Source organism: Equus quagga, chromosome 3 (assembly GCF_021613505.1).
Source record: "Equus quagga isolate Etosha38 chromosome 3, UCLA_HA_Equagga_1.0, whole genome shotgun sequence".
Lineage (NCBI taxonomy): Eukaryota > Metazoa > Chordata > Mammalia > Perissodactyla > Equidae > Equus > Equus quagga.
In genome coordinates this window covers 113,142,819-113,163,830 of record NC_060269.1, presented here as the reverse complement: position 1 = coordinate 113,163,830, position 21,012 = coordinate 113,142,819, and the positions used below count along the sequence as shown (strand labels likewise).

The 21,012-nt window shown below is 36.3% G+C and overlaps 1 protein-coding gene across 1 annotated transcript in view; it reads right to left on the bottom strand.

Moving 5' to 3' along the window:
• Positions 1-1,063: 1,063 nt before the first annotated feature.
• PDCL2 (phosducin like 2) overlaps positions 1,064-21,012 on the bottom strand; it is a 36,531-nt gene continuing 16,582 nt past the window's right edge. The window contains exons 4-6 of the mRNA XM_046655769.1: positions 7,817-7,960; positions 4,669-4,877; positions 1,064-1,221 (exon numbers count right to left, since the gene is read on the bottom strand). Of these exons, the coding sequence (XP_046511725.1) occupies positions 1,064-1,221; positions 4,669-4,877; positions 7,817-7,960 (511 nt within the window). The remainder of the gene's footprint in view (positions 1,222-4,668; positions 4,878-7,816; positions 7,961-21,012) is intronic.

The window sequence follows — 21,012 nt, the reverse complement described above, 5'->3', positions numbered from 1 at the left end:
CTTACTCAAATCTATATTTAACTTTCCTTCCATGTCATCATTCTCTGCAGGCTTTATGATCCCCACTCCCAAGAGCGGCCAAGAGCCTTTTCCTGACTCCATGTTAAACTTCCTCAATTCTCACCAATTTATTTTTGTAATCTAATCATTTAAATTTAGTTTAGATTCTCTCACAAACATGAGTGAATATCCATGGTCAGAATGGTGGCTCATCAATACAAAGCAGAAGAATAAAATCTGTAATTGAACTATTACATGCTGATTTACCACCCTTTTCTCTAAAAGTGGTATTCATTATTAAACCAAGAGAAAACATCCTGCAAGTCTTTTGCAGTGTCCTAATATTGTATGTTTTCTCATGATGAATTCTTCTGCAATTACTATTAAAACATAGATAAGCTTCACAATATATTTTTCTCACTTCTCTTCGTGACTTAGAAACTTTCATGTTATGTTATACAGTTCTAATGATTCTATGGTCTGACTATTAGTAAGAGTATGTAATAATCTTCTAGCTTAATAACAGAACTATTAAAAACAGTAATAAAGAGTGGAAATGTTTCTTATGTACTTTTCAGAATCTTTAAATTGCACTTGTCTATAGAGTGGTTAATTTTTTGAATAGATAAGAGATTTCAAAGAAAAAGCCTATGGTCATAAACTTAAGTATTTTCACTCAAGGCCTCTAAATAATAGAGTTTAAAATCTATTGACATAGATTAAATGAAATTTCATGGTTCTCTTTCATCATTTTCATTCATAGGCCTCTCTGGAAGTGAGTTGGCAACACAGAGGACTTGTAATATTTGTGTTTTTGTCCAACATGGGTCGGAAAAAGGATAAGCCACAGAAAAATATTAAGGGTTCAGTAAAAATTCTGATTTTGTTGGAGGCAATGAATATTCTGAAATGCCTAAAAGTTTCTGAAATGACATATAAGCTATAATTCTAATATAAAAATAAAAATAAATCTATAAATGTTCTAACCTCTGATTGTAAAGGCAGTGGCAAATAAAACATTCAGTATATAAACACTTTCAAGCTATTTATTACATAGTTCTTTCTATTTGGTATCATCATTATCACTGTTTGAACTGTTAGTGTCATCATAAATAGAAGCGTTTCTTATTGAAGATACCATCACATCTACAATGTCTTTTTTGGGGTTTTCTTCCAAATCAGTCTGTATTGCTCCAACTTCTGCTAGCTTCCATTCAAGTTCTGCAATAAATAATCCATCATTAAATCAGATAAAAATCTCGGAAAAATGAGAAAAAGAATTTCTCATCTATATGAAACACAAGTTGACTAATAAAATTAACGTGGAAGTGATGATGTATTTAGAACTGGATGACAATGAAATTTACTACAACATCAAAATACACATTAGACATAGCAAAGTTATACTTAAAGGGAAATTTTATGGTTAAACTGTTTATTTTAAAATGACTGAAAATAAGTGGTTTAAAAGTTCAAATCAAGAAGCTGGGAAAAAACAATAAAGCAAACCCAAGGAAAGCAGAAAGAGGGCTATAATGAAGAAAAGACTTTAGCAAAAAGAGAAAAACAAAATCAGTAAGAGGTGACCAACAAAATCAAAAGCTGGTTCTTTGAAGAGGCTAGCAGACATACCTCAGGCAAAAATGATCACAAGTAAGCGAAAGAAACCAAATAAGACACAGAATTTACATGGGGCATAACTACGGTAAAGATTTTAAAGTTATGAGAATAGTATGAAAAAACTTACCCCAGTATATTTGAAAACTTTAATGGAAAAATTTCAACAAAAATGTGAATTACCAAAATATATCCAAGAGAGAAACTAAAAAGAATTAAATTGATAACCAAAAATTCCCCATGCCTGCAAATTCATTTTGTTAAATTTATTCCTAAGTACTGTATAGATGAATAGAACATTTATGAAGAAAATTACAAAATGCTTTTATGAGGAAAATTCCAAAATATATTACATTAAAAAACATAATATATATGTTATATTTATGAGGAAAATTACAAAAACCATTAAAGAAGACCAAAATAAATGACAAAATATATCTCATTCATGGATAGGAACATTCATTGTTATTAAGATATCAAGTCTCCAATAATTAATCTATAAATAGGATTCTAATAAATAATCAACAGGCTTTTTCACAGAATTTGACTAATTCCAACATTTATATGAAATTTTGAAAACTTGCTCTACTAGAGACAACAGATTGTTATAAAGCTATAGTGATTAACATAGTGCTATATTGATTCAGGGACAGACAAATAGACCAGTGGAACATAGAGATTTCAGAAACAAATTGAAGCATTTTTTGAACCATGAAAAATGACATAGGAAACAAAAATCAATGGGGAAAACACCGCACACACACATCAGGATGGTTACTATAAAAAAAGACAGAAAATAACAGATGTTGGTGAGGATGTGGAGAAATTGGAACCCTTGTGCAGTATTGGGAATGTGAAACAGCGCAATCACTATGGAAGACAGTATAGTGTTGCTCAAAAAATTAAAATAGAATTACCATATGATACAGCAATTCTACATCTGAGTATATACCCAAAAAAATTGAAAACAGGGACTAGAACGATTATTTGTACATCCATGTTCACAGGAGCATTGTTCACAATAGCTAAAAGGTAGATGCAACCCAAGTGTCCATCGACAGATGAATGGGTAAATGAAATGTGGTATAAACATATAATGGAATATTATTCAGTCTTAAAAAGGAAGGAAATTCTGACACATGCTACAACATGGATAAACTTTGAGGACATTATGCTAAGTGAAAGAGGTCAGTCACAAAAGGACAAACACTATTATGATTCACTTATATGAAGTACTGAGAGTAGTATAAAGTCAGAAATTAGAATGGTGATTTTCAGGGGCTGGAGGGAGAGAGGAATGGGGGAATTATTGTTTAATGGGTAGAGAGTTGCAGTTACGCCAGATGAAAAGAGTTTTAGAGATGGATAATGGTGATGATAGCACAACGGTGTGAATGTACTTAATGTCACTGAACTATATAATTAAAAATGGTTAAATAAAGTAACATAAAATAAATAAGTCCTAGGTATGTAATGTACAGCATAGTAACTATAGTTAAAAATACTGTATTATATATTTAAAACGTGGTTAAGATGGTAAATTTCATGTTATGTGTATTTTACGACAAACAAAAATTTTTTTAATATATCAATTTGAAAAAAGCATGGACCAGATAACATGCTATTCATGACAGTGATTGCCTCTAAGGAGGCAGGGAGGGGAATGGGACTAGAAATGGAAATATAAGTAACTTCAACTATATCTGTAATGTTTATTTCAACAATAAACAAAGAAATAGCTGAAGCAAACATGAACAAATGTTCACCTTTGTTATTTTTGGTAAATGATTTCATGAATGTTTGCTATATTATTGTTGTACTCCTACGTGTTAATTTTTTTAGTTAAAGGGATGAGATCCAAGCAGAAAAAACAAGGTGGTAAAACGAAGAGGAACCTTAGAGACTAGGAGAAGGAAAAGGGGGTAATTCTGGAACAATTAAAGTATTGGAGGTCTCAGTGAACAAACAGCTTTAGCGGAATGATAGAGTGAAAGAATGGCTGTTAAAAACAACTATTCACGATGGCTTTAACACAATGGTAAGAGAAAAAGATTTAAAAAATATAGAATTAAAGTAGTTCCAGGAAATGACTAGATCAAGGATATGGCCTTAGAATTAGGCTAGGAAGTAAAAATTATCAAAGTCCTGTGCTATGTACTATGAAAAAAAATAATAGGAAGCATGGTCCTTGTACTTGTTAGGGAGACAAAACTCAAAGAGAATTGATTAACCAACAAAATCAGATTATACATGGATAAGTGAAAAATAAGTTGTATAGAGAATATATGCTATAGAAATTCAGTAGAGAAGATGAAGATAGATTATAATTGGTCCAGAATCACATAATGGGATAAATGGAAATCTAGGAAACCCATGAAGGAATCGGGTTTGGAAGCGAGGGTAGAGAAGGGTAGGGTATTTTGGGTATAGGGAAAGAGTATGAAACAAAAAATCACAAATGAGTAATGTATGTCTGGGGTAGTGGTTGAAGGCGAACCTGGCTGGAGCAGAAACTGGAAAGCATCCAGAAATATATTTGGCTACATGGGCGGAAATTCTCAAGCAGAAATTCTGAATTGTTAACTTAATTGAGGGGCCGGCCCGGTGGCGCAGCGGTTAAGTTCGCACATTCAGCTTCTCGGTGGCCCGGGGTTCGCTGGTTCGGATCCTGGGTGCGGACATGGCACCGCTTGGCATGCCATGCTGTGGTAGGCGTCCCACATATAAACTAGAGGAAGATGGGCACGGATGTTAGCTCAGGGCCAGGCTTCCTCAGCAAAAAGAGGAGGACTGGCAGTAGTTAGCTCAGGGCTTATCTTCCTCAAAATAAAATAAATAACTTATTTGAGACAAGGAACCATTAAGGATTTAAGCAAGTGGGTGTTATAATAAGAGTATTATTGTCAAAAAATTAATCTGGAGGCATAAAAGAGACTGGAATCAAGGGGGAAAACCTTATGTTTTACGGAAATAGACTTTCATAATACTTGTTAACATGTAGAAGTTTTCACCTATTTTTTTATAAACAAATTTTTAAAATAATGTCATTACCTTCTAGCTTGAGATTTATCCCTCCACATTCTATAATTCCAATGAATTTGCCTTCTATCTGACCATTTTTATAAGCAAAAATTGTTGGTAAACAATTGTCATGGTAGTGTTGAATACAGCTATTCACGATGGCTTTAACAAATTTAGTTTCTGGAAACTTTCTTGCTAGGAGACTAAGATGCTGGTTAACCAACAAACACATTGGGATGCTAAAAAAGAGAAACAGTACACACAGTATCTTTAAAAAACAGACTACTCATGTCAGTCTAATAAAATAGATCACATTGGTTTATAACATTACATAAATTTCAGGTGTACATCATTATATTTCAACTTCTGTATAGACTGTATCATGTTCACTACCAAAAGTCTAGTTGCAAAAAAAATCCATTAATTTTCTTAAAATGTATCTTTTATATTGACATATGAGTGCATTTTCTTAATGTCAAGAAAACTAATATTTTATGTAACTATTGTAGATTGCCCCCAAAAAGCCTTCTGAGAAGGTAACAAATACCTAACATGTTATAAAAACAGATCCTTACTCTGAGTCCATCAAAGCATATGACAGTTTAAAACAGCCTAGCTGAGACTAAAACACATTCAACCTCTTTGAAGAATTTTTGAAAACGATTTGTCAAAACTAGTAATTTACCTAGAAATAACCATTAATGTAAATAATTTTATACCATGGTGTGGGCGTTCAGAACCAACATCTATTCTGCTGATCATAATGAGTCTCTGAAAAGACATTCAGTGAACCACTTCAGTATTTAACATTTGTCACACACAGATTCCGGGAGTGTAAATGTTGGATTTCTCATACTTGTTTGTGAAGAACCCAAATCAGAAGTATTTACGAACTGGTTTAACCAGATAAGTGGTATAGGAAAAACGAGAAATGATTCTTTTTAAGGCTTTAAATTATTCAAAAATTAATTACCAAGCATTTTAGTTACAATAAAAGTAACGTCTTTTTTTAATTAAGATTATGATAGTTTACAACCTTGTGAAATTTCAGTTGTACATTATTGTTAGTCACGTTGTAGGTGGCACCACTTCACCCTTTGTGCCCTCCCCCCACCCTTTCCCCTAGTAACCACCAATCAGTTCTCTTTGTCTATATGTTAACTTCCACCTGTGAGTGGAGTCATACAGAGTTCGTCTTTCTCTGTCTGGCTTATTTCACTTAACATAATACCCTCAAGGTCCATCCATGTTGTGAATGGGACGATTTTGTCCTTTTTTATGGCTGAGTAGTATTCCATTGTATATGTATACCATATCTTCTTTATCCAATCATCAGTTGCTGGGCACTTAGGTTGGTTCCACATCTTGGCTATTGTAAATAATGCTGCAATGAACATAGGGGTGCATGGGACTTTTGGAATTGCTGATTTCAGGTTCTTAGGATAGATACCCAGTAGTGGGATGGCTGGGTCATAAGGTATTTCTACTTTTAACTTTTTGAGAAATCTCCATACTGTTTTCCACAGTGGCTGCACCAGTTTGCTTTCCCACCAACTGTGTATGAGGGTTCCTTTTCCTCCACAACCTCTCCAACATTTGTCACTCTTGGTTAGTAATATCTTCTTTTATGGGGCATGGTAGCCTATCAATATTTGTCTGAGGAACTGGTAAGCTGATAAACAGCAGGGCTCAAATTTGCATAAATTGCTCTGTACAGAATTTCTCTAAGGACCTGAAGAGAAAAGAAATTCTTTATTCAGAGAACGAGATAAGAACACTGAGGGCTGCTGTCATGGCCTCTGTTGCTGGTTTGGCTTCGAGCCCAGGCAGAGGGGCTGGGAACTAAAGCTAGAGGGGCTGTTTCGATGAGGGATTTATGAAACTCTGGGAGCTCGCGGCTCCTTTATGGCACAGAGTTGGGGAAAGGTCCACTGTTCCCAATTATTATACCGGGCTGGTGAGGCCTAGGGAGATTGGGGTTATACCTTGCACAACTTGTCACTCTAAAATTAACTGTTTGAGGGTTGGAGGGGCTGTGAGGGAAATATTCTCTTAAAAAAGACTTAAGTGGCATGATATATCCAAATCCACAGCATAATGCTTGACTGGATCCTTATTCAAAAACATATGTATTTATAAATGACATTTTGAAGTCAGTTGGGGAAATTTGAGTAAGGAATGGGTATTAGATGCTATTAGGAATTATTGTTAATTTTCTTAGGTGAGAAAATGGTATTATGTTAAAAAGAAAAACCGCAGGACCAAAATGGCAACACTTGTGCTAAAGCCCATGATACCAAACCTAGATTTAAATCTTTACGTAATAGCAGTTTTGACCTTCCCCAGAAATGTAGTCTTCATCAACCAGTCTGGAATTTTCTGGAAAGTACCAATGAGGTAATCTGTGGCTTGGGCCCTCTCCATGCCCCAGAGGAAGAAGAGGTAATCTGCACGATGAAATCCTTGACTTTCCCTCCCCCTCAAAGAGGAGATGTCCTGACCCAAAATAATCCTTTCTTTTTTTTTGCTAATAACTTCCTTGCCCCACCCTCCTTCCTATAAAACCCTTCCATTTTGCATTAACTCCTAGGAGTATCTCTCTGCTTGCTAGAGGAGATGTTGCCCGATTCCTGAATCATTGAATAAAGCCAATTAGATCTTCACGTTTACTCGGTGGCGTTTTGTTTTCAACAGTGGTTATGTAGAAAAAAGTCCTTATGTTTTGATGATACATGCTGAAATATTTAGAAGTAAAGCATCATGCTGTGTGTAATTTACTTTGAAATGGTTCTGCAAATTCACACACACACACAAAATGATACAAATATGGCAAAATGTTCATTGTTCAATCTACCTGGCCACTATTTAGGACACTCACTTTATCATTACTTTTCTGTATTTTTGAAATTTTCCATAACAAGTTTTTTTTTTAATTAACTGCCAAAGAGTACTTATTTTTCTAAGAAGTGTGACAAGTCCTTTAAGTTAGACATGAAGATATATTAAAATACTTTATTTAATCCCTGAAGCCAAATGACTCTATACATACATGTACATATATATACACATATTTTTCTTGAGTAGTCTTTGTTTTATGCTTTATAAAACCTTAACACCAGAAATACATACCTTAAAACATTAGTATATTAACATTTCATAAAAATGCTATGGTAATTACCTTGATCTGTATAGATGAATTATAACCCATACATCTTTTTCTGCATTTGTGACTTCATTCACATACTGATTTCCAGAAATTTCTCTTAATTCTCCAAATTTTTGTTTTTTCTTAAGAGCTTTCCATTCCTGTAACCGTTTTTCTCTAAGTAAAAAAAAATGAAATGAAACCACATAAGAAAATTATTACATTCTTAAGTTCATTCCCATATACAGTAACAATTTAGGGCAATGAATGTAATGCTTGTGCCTGTCAAACACTTTAAAGAATATTAAAATAATTATTAATGGTCTTATAATGCCAATTTCTCTTTTTATTTGGGAATTTGTGTTATCGTGGGTATTACAAAGTGTAAGAAGTCAGCTACTGACTTTTAAATTTATTTTTATTAACGACTAGGTCTTAATCATAATTATAGAGACTTTATTTAGACATTGGGCCAATAAATTTCCATACAAGATTAAATACTTATTAAGGGAGAATATGCATAATAATAATAGCTAACATTTTTTGAGTGCTTACTACATTGCCAGACACTATTTTAAATGCATTACATTAACTAATTTATTCCTTGTACAAACATTATGAACTTGGTACTGTTATTATCCCCATTACATCCTCAACTATCATGCTAAACTGACCTTCAATCCAAAACCTTTGTAAGTATGTGTAATTACCTGTTATAAATTTATTGCAGGCAGAGAGGTCATAGAGAAGAATGATTACGAGTTTGGACTCTAAGGTCAGACTGCACTGGGTTTTAAATGCCAGCTCCCACTTACTAGCAGCATGAACTTGGGCAAGTTATTTAATCTCTCTAAGCTTCAGTTTCCCCAAGTGCAAACTGCAATAATACTAATACCTATTGGCATGGGATTGTGGGGGATTAACTAACACATGTAAATTTCTTAGACTGGTGCCCAGCAAACTGAGCATTCAGCAAATGTTACCTAGTTATTCATCCATAAGAACCTTAAAACTTTGTTAAACAACTCTCTCAAAATTTACATACTTTAATTGTTGAATGCTTGGATTCATAAAGTAAATCCAAATGGTTTCTGACACATCTGCAAATTTCTTTAAAGTTACTGATTCTATATCTCTAAGTTATCTGGGAGAACTTACTCCCCTTCTTTGTCTGTGTATTAAATATATTTTCTGATTTTCTGTATTCTTGGATGCTCTGGCATCTGAGGCTTTGCTGATCCATGAGAGACTGCTTCTCCCAGGGTTACCTAATTCCTAAAGATAGCAAACACTTGCCCAAGAGCACATTCCTCAAATGCAAACCAACTGATCCAGAGCTCAATCCTTCAACCACCTCCTTTACTGGGCTGAGCCATTATCCCCCTGCTTTAATCATCCCTGGGCCTGGTACCAGACAACTAGAGACAGCCACTATAATCCAGAGCCTGAAAAATTATTCAAACTATCCAATCCTAAATCTCCTTACTCTGCCTAGCTTGCATTTCCTGTGGAAACCGCAATAAAGGCTCATGTCCATGCTATATGCTCACTCCTTCTGCCTCTTCGCCAGCTCTGGTGCTTCCCCGTGTGGCCCTGCATTGTGGGGCATGACCCCTACTCTTGAGAATTGTGAGTAACAAACAGTCTTTTCAGAGTCAATTATCTCCTGATCTGTTGGCTTCACTGTACCTGAATAAATACAAAATCCTGTGTGTATTTTAAAACACCCTGTCCTTATTTCACCTATTAGAAACATGTTGGGTAAAACCAATCACTTTACATAACAAGTCATCTAAGCAAAATGAAGCCTAGAGGGGAAGACCAATGTCGACGAAAATAATCCATAACCAATCTACAAATGAAAATTTGGGTGAGTTTATTCTGAGCTGAAATCTGAGGACCATGGCCTGGGGCCTTTCTTCCTAAAGGAAGAAAGGGCACCAAAGAAGTGAGGTATACAGAGTGGTTATATACCCCCATATAGGATGTTTCACATATGATTGAAATGTCCCTCCCACAATAGTCACAAGATTGCCCTGTCAGCACAGCACTTGATGGACACAGCAGGTAGTGGATCTGCTATCTCTGAGGGTGTAGCAGGAGGCAAGTCTATTTGTCTCGAGCTGGGCGGCCACAGGTGAGCGCAGCAATCAGTTTCTAGCCTAAGGAAAGATGCTTAATCCTTAAGGAGAAGCCAACGTTGGGATGGGGAGGGAAGTTGCACCTTAATCTCAAGGGCCTTTGTTCTTGCCAGAAGGAATATCTAAAGCAGATATACAAAGCATGCTCAACAGCCACGGTCAGGCCCTTTTGGAAAGACAAGGTCAGGCCGAATTAGGTTTATACCAAATGGCTTCCTCATATTCTCCAATATATCCTATTGCTTGCCATTTTTATTTTTCACCAAGAATAGTACTCCAAGTCTAGGACCCCCACACAGTTTTCAAACTGAAGTCCTTCAATTTTCCCTCTACTGGCCCAGATATTCAGAATTTACAGTTACTCCAAAGATCTTTTCTCAGCCCTATATTGCTTGCTTTGAGTATTTAGCATCATTAACTTCCCTCTATTTGATCTCACTGGCTTAATATCTTTCAAAAGTTTCAAAAAGTTTTTGTTCTGATGACGGCACCATGCCCCACTTAATGGTGCAACTATCAACTACTTCTCTTCTTCCTCCCCTCCTCTACCCTCTCCTCCTCATTTGTCTTTGTTATTTCAAAGGAATTGAGCAGGCAGAGACACAAACACCTGGATTAGTTTTGCCATCAGGAAGTGATATAGTGTTCAGTGGCCTGCATTTTTCACCTAACAATCATATCAGTTGAGATTCAGTTGCATAAACAGAAAGCCCTCTAGCTATTTTAAGCAGCAATAAACTTAATCTGGGGAATTAAGTCCTTTACAAACTCAGTGGAAAGAGGAAGGAGGAGGCTCTAGACCGAATTAACAGGAACGACTCCCAGAACAACACTGCAAAACTGGTCTGCCAACGAAACAGCCTTATCTGCCGCAATCCAGAAACTGGGGAAGCTGGAACTAATGTTGCACTTATGCCCTAGTATCAAACTACTCTGGAGATCAGAAAACCGCTGTAACAACTTTTGTCTCTAGGAACTTATCTCCTTAGCAAAGACTGGGAGAAAATATTTGCAAAACCCACATCTGATAAAGGACTGTCATACAAAATTTATACAAAGAACTGTAAAAACTCGACCATAGGAAAACAAATCACTATATTAGAAAATGGACCTAAGACCTTAACAGACACCTCACCAAAGAAGATATACAGGTGACAAATAAGCATCTGAAAAGATGCTCCCACATCTATGTGACAAATAAAAATGGGAAGTAATAGGATATATTAGAGAATATGAGGAAGCCATGTGGTGTAAACCTAATTTGGCCTGACCTTGTCTTCCCAAAAGGGCCTGACCGTGGCTGTTGAGCATGCTTTGTATATCTGCTTTAGATATTCCCTACAGCAAGAACAAAGGCCCTTGAGATAAAGGTGCAACTTCCCTCCCCCTCCCAATGTTGGTATTCCCTTAAGGATTAAGCATCTTTCCTTAGGCTAGAAACTGATTGCTGCGCTCACCTGTGGCCGCCCAGCTCGAGACAATAGGCTTGCCTCCTCCTACACCCTCTGAGAGAGCAGACCCACTACCTGCTGTGTCCATCAAGTGCTGTGCTGACAGGGCAATCTTGTGACTATTGTGGGAGGGACATTTCAATCATATGTGAAACATCCTGTATGGGGGTATATAACCACTCTGTATACCTCACTTCTTTGGTGCCCTTTCTTCCTTTAGGAAGAAAGGCCCCAGGCCATGGTCCTCAGATTTCAGCTCAGAATAAACTCTCCCAAATTTTCATTTATAGATTGGTTATGGATTATTTTCATTGCCAGTTCTTTCGTCAACATATATCATCAGGGAAATGCAAATTAAAACAATAAGAGACCATTATACATCTATTAGAATGACCAAAATCTGGAACACTGACAACACCAACTGCTGGAGAGGATGTGGAGCAATAGGAGCTCTCACTGCTGGTGGACATGCAAAATGGCACAGCTTTTTTTGGAAGGCTTTTGGAAGGTTTTTGGAAGTTTAGAGGTTTCTTATAAAACTAAACATACTCTTACCACATGATCTGGCTATCGGGCTCCTTGGTATTTACCCAAAGGAGTCGAAAACATGTCCATGTAAAAAACTGCACATGGGTGTTTATAGCAGCTTTATTCATCATTGCCAAAACTTGGAAGCCACCAAGATGTCCTTCAGTGGGTGAATGGATAAATAAACTGTGGTACATCCAGACAACGGAATATTACTCAGTGCTAAAATGAAATGAGCTATCAAGTCATGAAAAGACATGGAGAAACCTTAAACGCATGTTACTAAGTAAAAGAAGCCAATCTGAGAAGGCTACATACTGTATGATTCCAACTATATGACATTCTGGAAAAGGCAAACTATGGAGACAATAAAAAGATCAGTAGTTGCCAGAGGTTGGCAGTGGGGGAAGGATGAATAGGCAGAGCACAGAGGATTTTTAGGGCAGTGAAAATACTCTTATGATATTATAATGATGGATATATATCATTATTCATTTGTCTAAACCTGTAGAATGTACAACACCAGAATGAACTGTAATGTACACTCTTGACTTTGGGCAATTATAATGTATGTCTGTGGATTCATCAATTACAACAAATATATCACTCTGGTGGGAGATATTGATAATGGGGAAGGCTTTGCATTTGTGGGAGCAGGAGCTATATTTGAAATCTCTACACTTGCCACTCAATTTTGCTGTGAACCTAAAACTGCTTTTGAAAAAAAAGTCTTAAATTTTTAGCTGCTGTTTTGCTTTGGCTTTAAATGAAGAATTTGCTTTAAATCAGCACTATCAAGATGACTACAGAATTTTATTTTCTTAAGAACAAGTAAAATTTTGAAAGGCTACAGTTTCCTTTTTCCTTACATCCAAAGTGACAGCAGAGATATGAAGATAATGCCATAATTTGGTGGCCATTAGATTTGGACTTTTGATGTGGAGCATGCAAGTAAAAGAACTTCTATGTATAGCATCTCTTTATCTCTGTGGCAGAGACTAATTGGGTGGTCATTAGTATAGCTTCCTCTTCCACGGCTTACAGGAAGACAGCATTTGCTAGCTTCCCTTGAAGTTAGATTAGGGCCATAAGACTGGATTATGTCCAGTGAAACATGAGTGAAAGTGATAAGTGCATTTCTATGACTCATCTCTGAAATGTCCCATGCCATTTTTCACACTGTCTCCTTGGTCCACAAGCCTGGAGGTAAAGGATTCTGAGATGATGGAGCCCCTAATGAAGAGAGCCCAGATCCCTAGTCATCACCTGGAGGAGAGCTGGACGTGCACCATCTGTGAGTGAGGAAATTTCCTGTGTGAAAACACTGAGATTTTGTAGTTGTTTGTTACAGGAGCTAGCATTAATTATCTTAATAAATTCTGCTGACATAAATGATTATAACATTAAGTTTGCTAGCATTGAACAACCCCTGCATCCCTTGAATAAACCCTAATTATTCACTATATATGATTATTTTAGTACACTGGTTTATTTGCTAACATTTTATTTAAGATTTTGGCATTTGCATTTTAAAAGTGAGATTGGTCTAAAGCAATATTTTTCAAGTTGAGGCATGTGGACATCCTGTATGAGACATCCATCACTTGGGTATGGCGGGTTCCACAGAGGGGCATATTCCTGAGACTTGACTCAAATTTACTGAATATTATCTCTTGGTGCTGGCCTCAGGAATGTGCATTTTTAACTTTATATTATGGACACTAATTAATATGTACAAAAGTAAAAAGGCCCCGGATGTCTGCATCTTCCATCAATAATTTCTATTCATAGCCAATCTTCTTTCATCTCTAACCCCATTAACTCCCCATCTCAAAGGCTATTCTGAAGCATATAAGACATCATGTCATTTCATCTATAAATATTTCATTATATATCTCTATGAGAATACTTTAAAAAATTTAGTTTGGGGGCCAGGCCCATGGCCAAGCAGTTAAGTTCACATGCTCTGCTTTGGCAGCCCAGGGTTTGCCGGTTCGGATCCTGGGCATGGACCTACACACTGCTCATCAGGCCATGCTGTGGCAGCGTCCCATATAGAGGAACTAGAATGACCTGCAACTAGGATATACAATTATATATTTGGGCTTTAGGGAGAAAAAAAAAAGAGGAAGATTGGCAACAGACGTTAGCTCAGGGCCAATCTTCCTCACTGAAAAGCATAAAAAAAAATTTAGTTCACATGGCATAATCACACCTAAACCAATGATAATTCCTTAATATATTCAGATATTATTCAAATAATCCTATCCTCTCCATTTAAAAAACTTATTTAATTGTGGTAAAACATACATGAACCTTTATCATGTTGACCATTTTTACATGTACAGTTCTGTGTCATTCAGTACTGTCTCCATTTTTTAAAGTTTGTTTATTCAAATGAGGATCCAAATTAGATTTATACAAATGTTGTCATATCTCTTAAATCTCATTTAATCCACAGAGTCTTTTCCATCTATTCTTTCCCCTAGCAATTTCTTTCTTGAAGGAAACTAGATCGCTTGTCCAAAGCTCCCCACAGTCTGAATTTTGCTGATTGCATTATTAGGAAGTCAATTCACACAAGAAATCTAATTTTGCAATAAGTTGGTAAGCTTTCTAGCTCTATAAAAAAGGGATTATCTGTGCCTTGAAAGTAGAGGAAAATCCGCTGTAGAACAAATTTCAGGAAGCAGGCTATCTTCTCAATTATGCTTGTCTATCCCTTATTGAGTCAATTTTGGAAATTTATATTTTTATTTAAAATCATATTTTTTTAATGATGCATATGATCATATGTCCTGCATCTGGCTTCAGACACAGTATAATGTTTATGAATTTCACCAAGGTGATCATGTGTATCAGTAGTTAGCTTACTATTCCTTGTTGTTATTGGTGCCAGTTGAGTGACTCCTAGCTACCCCGGGGACATCAGAACTGAACTCTGCCTGGTCTTTGGTCTTTTTGCACCATCCTCTCACCTTCTAGAACTATATCAGACAATGCTCCTCTGTGATGCATAGGGTTTTCATGGCCAGTTTTTTTGGAAGTGAGTCTCCAGGTCCTTCTTTTTAGTCTGTCTGAGTCCGGAAGCTCCACTGAAACCTATCCACAAAGGGTGACCCTGCTAGTATTTGAAATATTGGTGGCATAGCTTTCAGCATCAGAGCAACATGCAGCCACAGTATGATAACCAACAGACAAGTAGTGTGGTTCCCTGACTGGGAAACAAACCCAGGCAGCAGCAGTGAGAGCACTGAATCTTAACCACTAGACCACCAGGGCTGGGCTTACTATTCTCACAGAGTAATATTCCATTTCATAAATGAATTACAATTTGCTTATTCATTCACCTCACATTTATTCATCATATTGATGAACTTTTGGGTTGTCACCAGTTTCTGGCTATTATGAATATTCATGTACAAGTCTTTGTATTGACATGTATCTTCAATTCTCTCAAGTAAATATCCAGGAATGTAATTGCTGGGTTGTATGTTAAATGTATTTGTAACTTTATAAGAAATTGCCAAACTATTTTCCAAAGTAGTCATATGTGAGTTACAGTTCCTCTAAGATCTTTAGTTTTTAATTGTAATATAATTCATATACAATGAAAGTCAACTATTTAAAGTGTACAATTCAGTGACTTTTAAAATATTCACAGAGTTGGGCATCCATCACCACTATCTAATTCCAGACTATTTTTATTGCCCCAAAGAAACCTCATATCCATTGGCAGTTATTCCTTATTCCCCCATCCCGGGCCCTGTCAATTAATAATCTGCTTTCTGTTTCTATGAATTTTCCTATTCTGGACATTTCATATAAAATGTGGCCTTTTGTCACTGGCTTCTGTCACTTAGCATAATATTTTCAAGATTCAATCCTGTTGTGGCATGTATCAGTATATAATTTGTTTACATGGCTGAATAATATTCCATTGTATGAATATACAGTGGTCCCTCAGTATCCACAGAGGACAGAATTGCAGTCAGGAGGATAGGAATATAGAAATGTTTCACATAGAGGAGGAGGAGAGAACTAAGACTAAAAACAAATGAAGAAACTCTCCAAGAAATATCCAACGCCATTAAGAAATGCAACATAAGGATTATAGGTATCCCAGAGGGAGAAGAGAAGGAGAATGGAGCAGAAAGCTTGTTCAAAGAAATAGAACTGAGAACTTCCCAAACCTGGGGAGAGAGCTGAAAATCCATGTGACAGAAGACAATAGATCTCTAAACTTTATCAATGTAAAAAGGCCAACCCAAAGGCATATAGCAGCGAAGCTTGGAAAAGTCAATGACAAAGAGAAAATATTAAGGGCAGCAAGGCAGAAGAAAATAATCTACAAAGGAACCCCTATCAGGCTGTCAACAGATTTCTCAGCAAATACATTACAGACTAGGAGAGAATGGAACGATATATTCAAAATTCTGAAAGACAAAAACTTTCAGCCAAGAATACCCTATCCATTGAAAATATCTTTCAAATATGATGGAGAAATAAAAACTTTCCCAGATAAACAAAAGTTAAGGGGGTTCATTGCCACAGACCCGCCCCCTACAAGAAATGATGAGGAAGGCCCTCATATCTGAAAAAAAATTTAAAAAGGAAAGAGGTTACAAAACCCTGAGCAAAGGAGATAAGTAGAAAGACAAAATCAGAAAGTTGCAGCTCTCCATCAGAACAGGTTAGCAAATGCTTAAGCATAACATTAAAGGGAAAGGGAAGGGCAACACCAGGAATAACTATAATCTTGTCATTTTACCACAAACTCACAACACAAGAAGAAAAAAAGATGTGACAATAACAACTTAGAAGGGGAAGAGGAAAAGGATGGAACCAGTTTAGTCTAAGGAAATAAGAGGCTATCAGAAAATGGACTATCTCATCTATGACATGTTCTATACAAACCACGTGGTAACCACTAAACAAATAATTAGAACAGAGACACAAATTACAAATAAGGAGAAAACTAAGAGAACCAACATAGAAAACTGCCTCACTGAATTGGTAGTCTGAAATTCATGGGGCGAGAAACCAAGGAAAAACAAGAGAACTGGAAAATGAGCGATAAAATGGCAGCATTAGGCCCCCACATTTCAATAATCACTCTAAATGTAAACGGATTGAATTCTCCAGTCAAAAGGCACAGAGTGACAGGATGGATTAAAAAACAAGACCCAACAATATGCTGCCTCCAGGAAACACACCTCAGCCCCAAAGACAAACATAGCCTCAGAGTTAAGGGATGGAAGACAGTACTCCAGCTAATAGTGAACATAAGAAAGCAAGTGTCACCATACTTATATCAGACAAAGTAGACTTCAAGGCAAAACAGGTAAAGAGAGACTAAGAGGGGCAGTTTATAATGATAAAAGGGACACTCCAACAAGAAGACACAATACTTATAAATATATAGGAGGACCACACAGGAGGACCAAAGTACATAAAGCAACTATTAACAAAACTAGAAGGAAATATCAACAATACAATAACAGCAGGGAACTTCAACACCGTACTAGCACCAATGGATAGATCATCCAGAGAGAAAGTCAACAAGGACATTGTAGAATTAAATGAAAAACTAGACCAGATGAACTTAATAGATATATATAGAACACTCCATCCAAAAACTGCAGGTTACACATTCTTCTCAAGCGTGCATGGAACATTCTCAAGGATAGACCATATGTTGGGAAACAAAGAAAGCCTCAACAAATTTAAAAGGATTGAAAATAATATCAAGCACCTTTTCCAATCATAATGCTATGAAACTAGAAATCAGTTACAAGAATAAAGCTGGGAAAGGGGCAAAGGCGTGGAGATTAAACAACATGCTACTGAATGACCAATGTATCATTGAAGAAATCAAAGGAGAAATCAAATATTATCTGGAGACAAACAAAAATGAAAACACACCATTCCAACTCATTTGGGATGCAGCAAAAGCCATCCTAAGAGGGAAATTCATTGCAATACAGGCTCACCTCAATAAACAAGAAAAATCTCAAATAAGCAATCTCAAACTACACCTAAAAGAATTAGAGAAAGAAGAACTAACAAAGCCCAAAGTCAGTAGAAGGAGGGAAATAATAAAAATTAGAGCAGAAATAAATGAAATCAAAACAAAAAAGACAGTAGAAAGGATTAATGAAACAAAGAGATGGCTCTTTGAGAAAATTAACAAAATTGACAAACCCTTAGCCAGGCTCACTAAGGAAAAAAGAGAGAAGACTCAAATAAATAAAATAAGAAATGAAAGAGGATAAATCACAATGGATACCATAGAAATACAAAAGACTACAAGAGAATACTATGAAAAACTATATGCCAACAAATTGGACAGCCCAGAAGAAATGGATAAATTCTTAGACTCTTAAAACCTCCCAAAACTGAATCAGGAAGAAATAGAGAATCTGAATAGACCAATCACAAGTAAAGAGATTGAAACAGTAACCAAAAACCTCCCCAAAAACAAAAGTCCAGGACCAGACAGCTTCTCTGGAGAATTCTACCAAACATTCAAAGAAGATTTAATACCTATCTTTCTCAAACTATTCCAGGAAATTGAGGAACATGGAGCACTTCCTAATGCATCTTATGAGGCCAACATCACCCTGATCCCAAAATCAGTCAAGGACAACACAAAATAGGAAAACTACAGGCCAATATCACTGATGAACATAGATGCAAAACTCCTCAACAAAACATTGGCAAACCGAATACAGCAATACATTAGAAAGATCATACACCATCATCAAGTGGGATTTACACCAGGGGCACAGGGATGGTTCAACATCCACAAGTCAATCAACGTGATACACCACATTAACAAAATGAGAAACAAAAACCACATGATCATCTCAATAGATGCAGAGAAAGCATTCAACAAGATCCAACATCATTTATGATAAAAACTCTCAATAAAATGGGTATAGAAGGAAAGTACCTCAGCATAATAAAGGCCATATATGACAAACCCACAGCCAACATCATACTCAATGGGGAAAAACTGAAAGCCATCCCTCTGAGAACAAGAACAAGACAAGGGTGCCCACTCTCACCACTCTTATTCAATATAGTACTGGAGATTTTGGCCAGAGCAATTAGGCAGGTAAAAGAAATAAAAGGAAGCCAAATAGTCAATAAAGAAGTGAAACTCTCTTTGTTTGTGGATGACATGATCTTATATATAGATAACCCTAAAAAATCCATTGGAAAGCTACTTGAAGTAAAACTCATATGGGGGCAACAAAAGACCCCGAATTGCTAAAGCAATCCTGAGAAAAAAGAACAAAGCTGGAGGCATCACAATCCCTGACTTCAAAATATACTACAAAGCTATCATAATCAAAACAGCATGGTACTGGTACAAAAACAGGTACAAAGATCAAAGGAATAGAATTGAAAGCCCAGAAATAAAACCACACCTCTATGGACAGCTAATCTTTGACAAAGGAGCTGAGAACATACAATGGAGAAAGAAAGTCTCTTCAACAAATGGTGTTGGGAAAACTGGACAGCCACGTGTAAAAGAATGAAAATAGACCATTCTTTTACACCTTTCACAAAAATAAACCCCAAATGGATCAAAGACTTAAAGGTGAGACCTGAAACCAAGACTTCTGGAAGAAAAAGTACTCTCTTTGACACTCTTTGACATCAGTATTTACAGGATCTTTTCGGACACCATGTCTTCTCAGACAGGGGAAACAATAGGAAGAATAAACAAATGGGACTTCATCAGACTAAAGAGCTTCTACAAGGCAAGGGAAAACAGGATTGAAACAAAAACACAACCCACCAACTGAGAAAAAATATTTGCAAATTATATATCCAACAAAGGGTTAATCTCCATAATATATCAAGAACTCATACAACTCAACAATGAAAAATCAAACAACCCAATCAAAAAATGGGCAGGGGACATGAACAGACATTTCTCCAAAGAAGATGTACAGATGGCCAATAGGCACATGAAAAGATGCTCATCATCACTGATCATCAGGGAAATGCAAATCAAAACTACACTAAGATATCACCTTACACCCATTAGAATGGCAAAAATAATCAAAACAAAAAGTAACAAATGTTGAAGAGGTTGTAGAGAAAAAGGCCCCGCATACACTGCTGGTGGGAATGCAAACTGGTGCAGCCACTATGGAAAACAGTATGGAGATTTCTCAAAAAGTTAAAAATAGAAATACCATATGACCTAGCCATCCCACTACTGGGTATATATTCAAAGAAATTGAAATCAGTAATTCAAAGAGACCCATGCACCTCTATGTTCAATGCGGCTTTATTCATAATAGCCAAGATGTGGAAGCAACCTAAGTGCCCATTGACTGATGACTGGATAAAGAAGATATGGTGTGTGTATATATATATATATACACACATATATATACATACTATACACACACACACATTGGAATACTACTCAGCCATAAAAAAAGATAAAATCATCCCATTCACAACAACATGGATGGACCTTGAGGGCATTATGTTAACTGAAGTAAGCCAGTTAGAGAACGACAACCTCTGCATGACTCCACTTGTATGTGGAAGATAAACAAACACATGGACAAAGAGAACAGATTAGTGGTTACCAGGAGAAAAGGGGGTGGGGGGTGGGCACAAAGGGTGAAGTGGTGCACCTATAATATGACTGACAAATAATAACGTACAACTGAAATTTCACAAGGTTGTAAACTATCATAACCTCAGTAAAAACAAAACAAAAACAAAAAAATAGGACTCACTTGTGCCATAGCTATTTTCTGTATTTCTTATATGCTCTTTGTTCCTCAATTTTTCCATCACTGCTTCTTTTTTATTTCATTGATTTTTGTGGTGTCCCATTTTGATTTCCCTCATCTTTTGTGTATTCTTTTAGTTTTTTCTTAGTGGTTACCTTAAGGATTAAAATTAATATCTTCTAATGACCTACTGTGAATAATACCAATGTAGTTTCAATAGCATACCAACACTGCTCCTATACCTCTTCATCCCTTGCCTTTTATGTTGTTAATGTTACAAACTACATTGTCTGTGCATCCATTAACACCAATTTATCATTGTGTTATGCATTTGCCTTTTG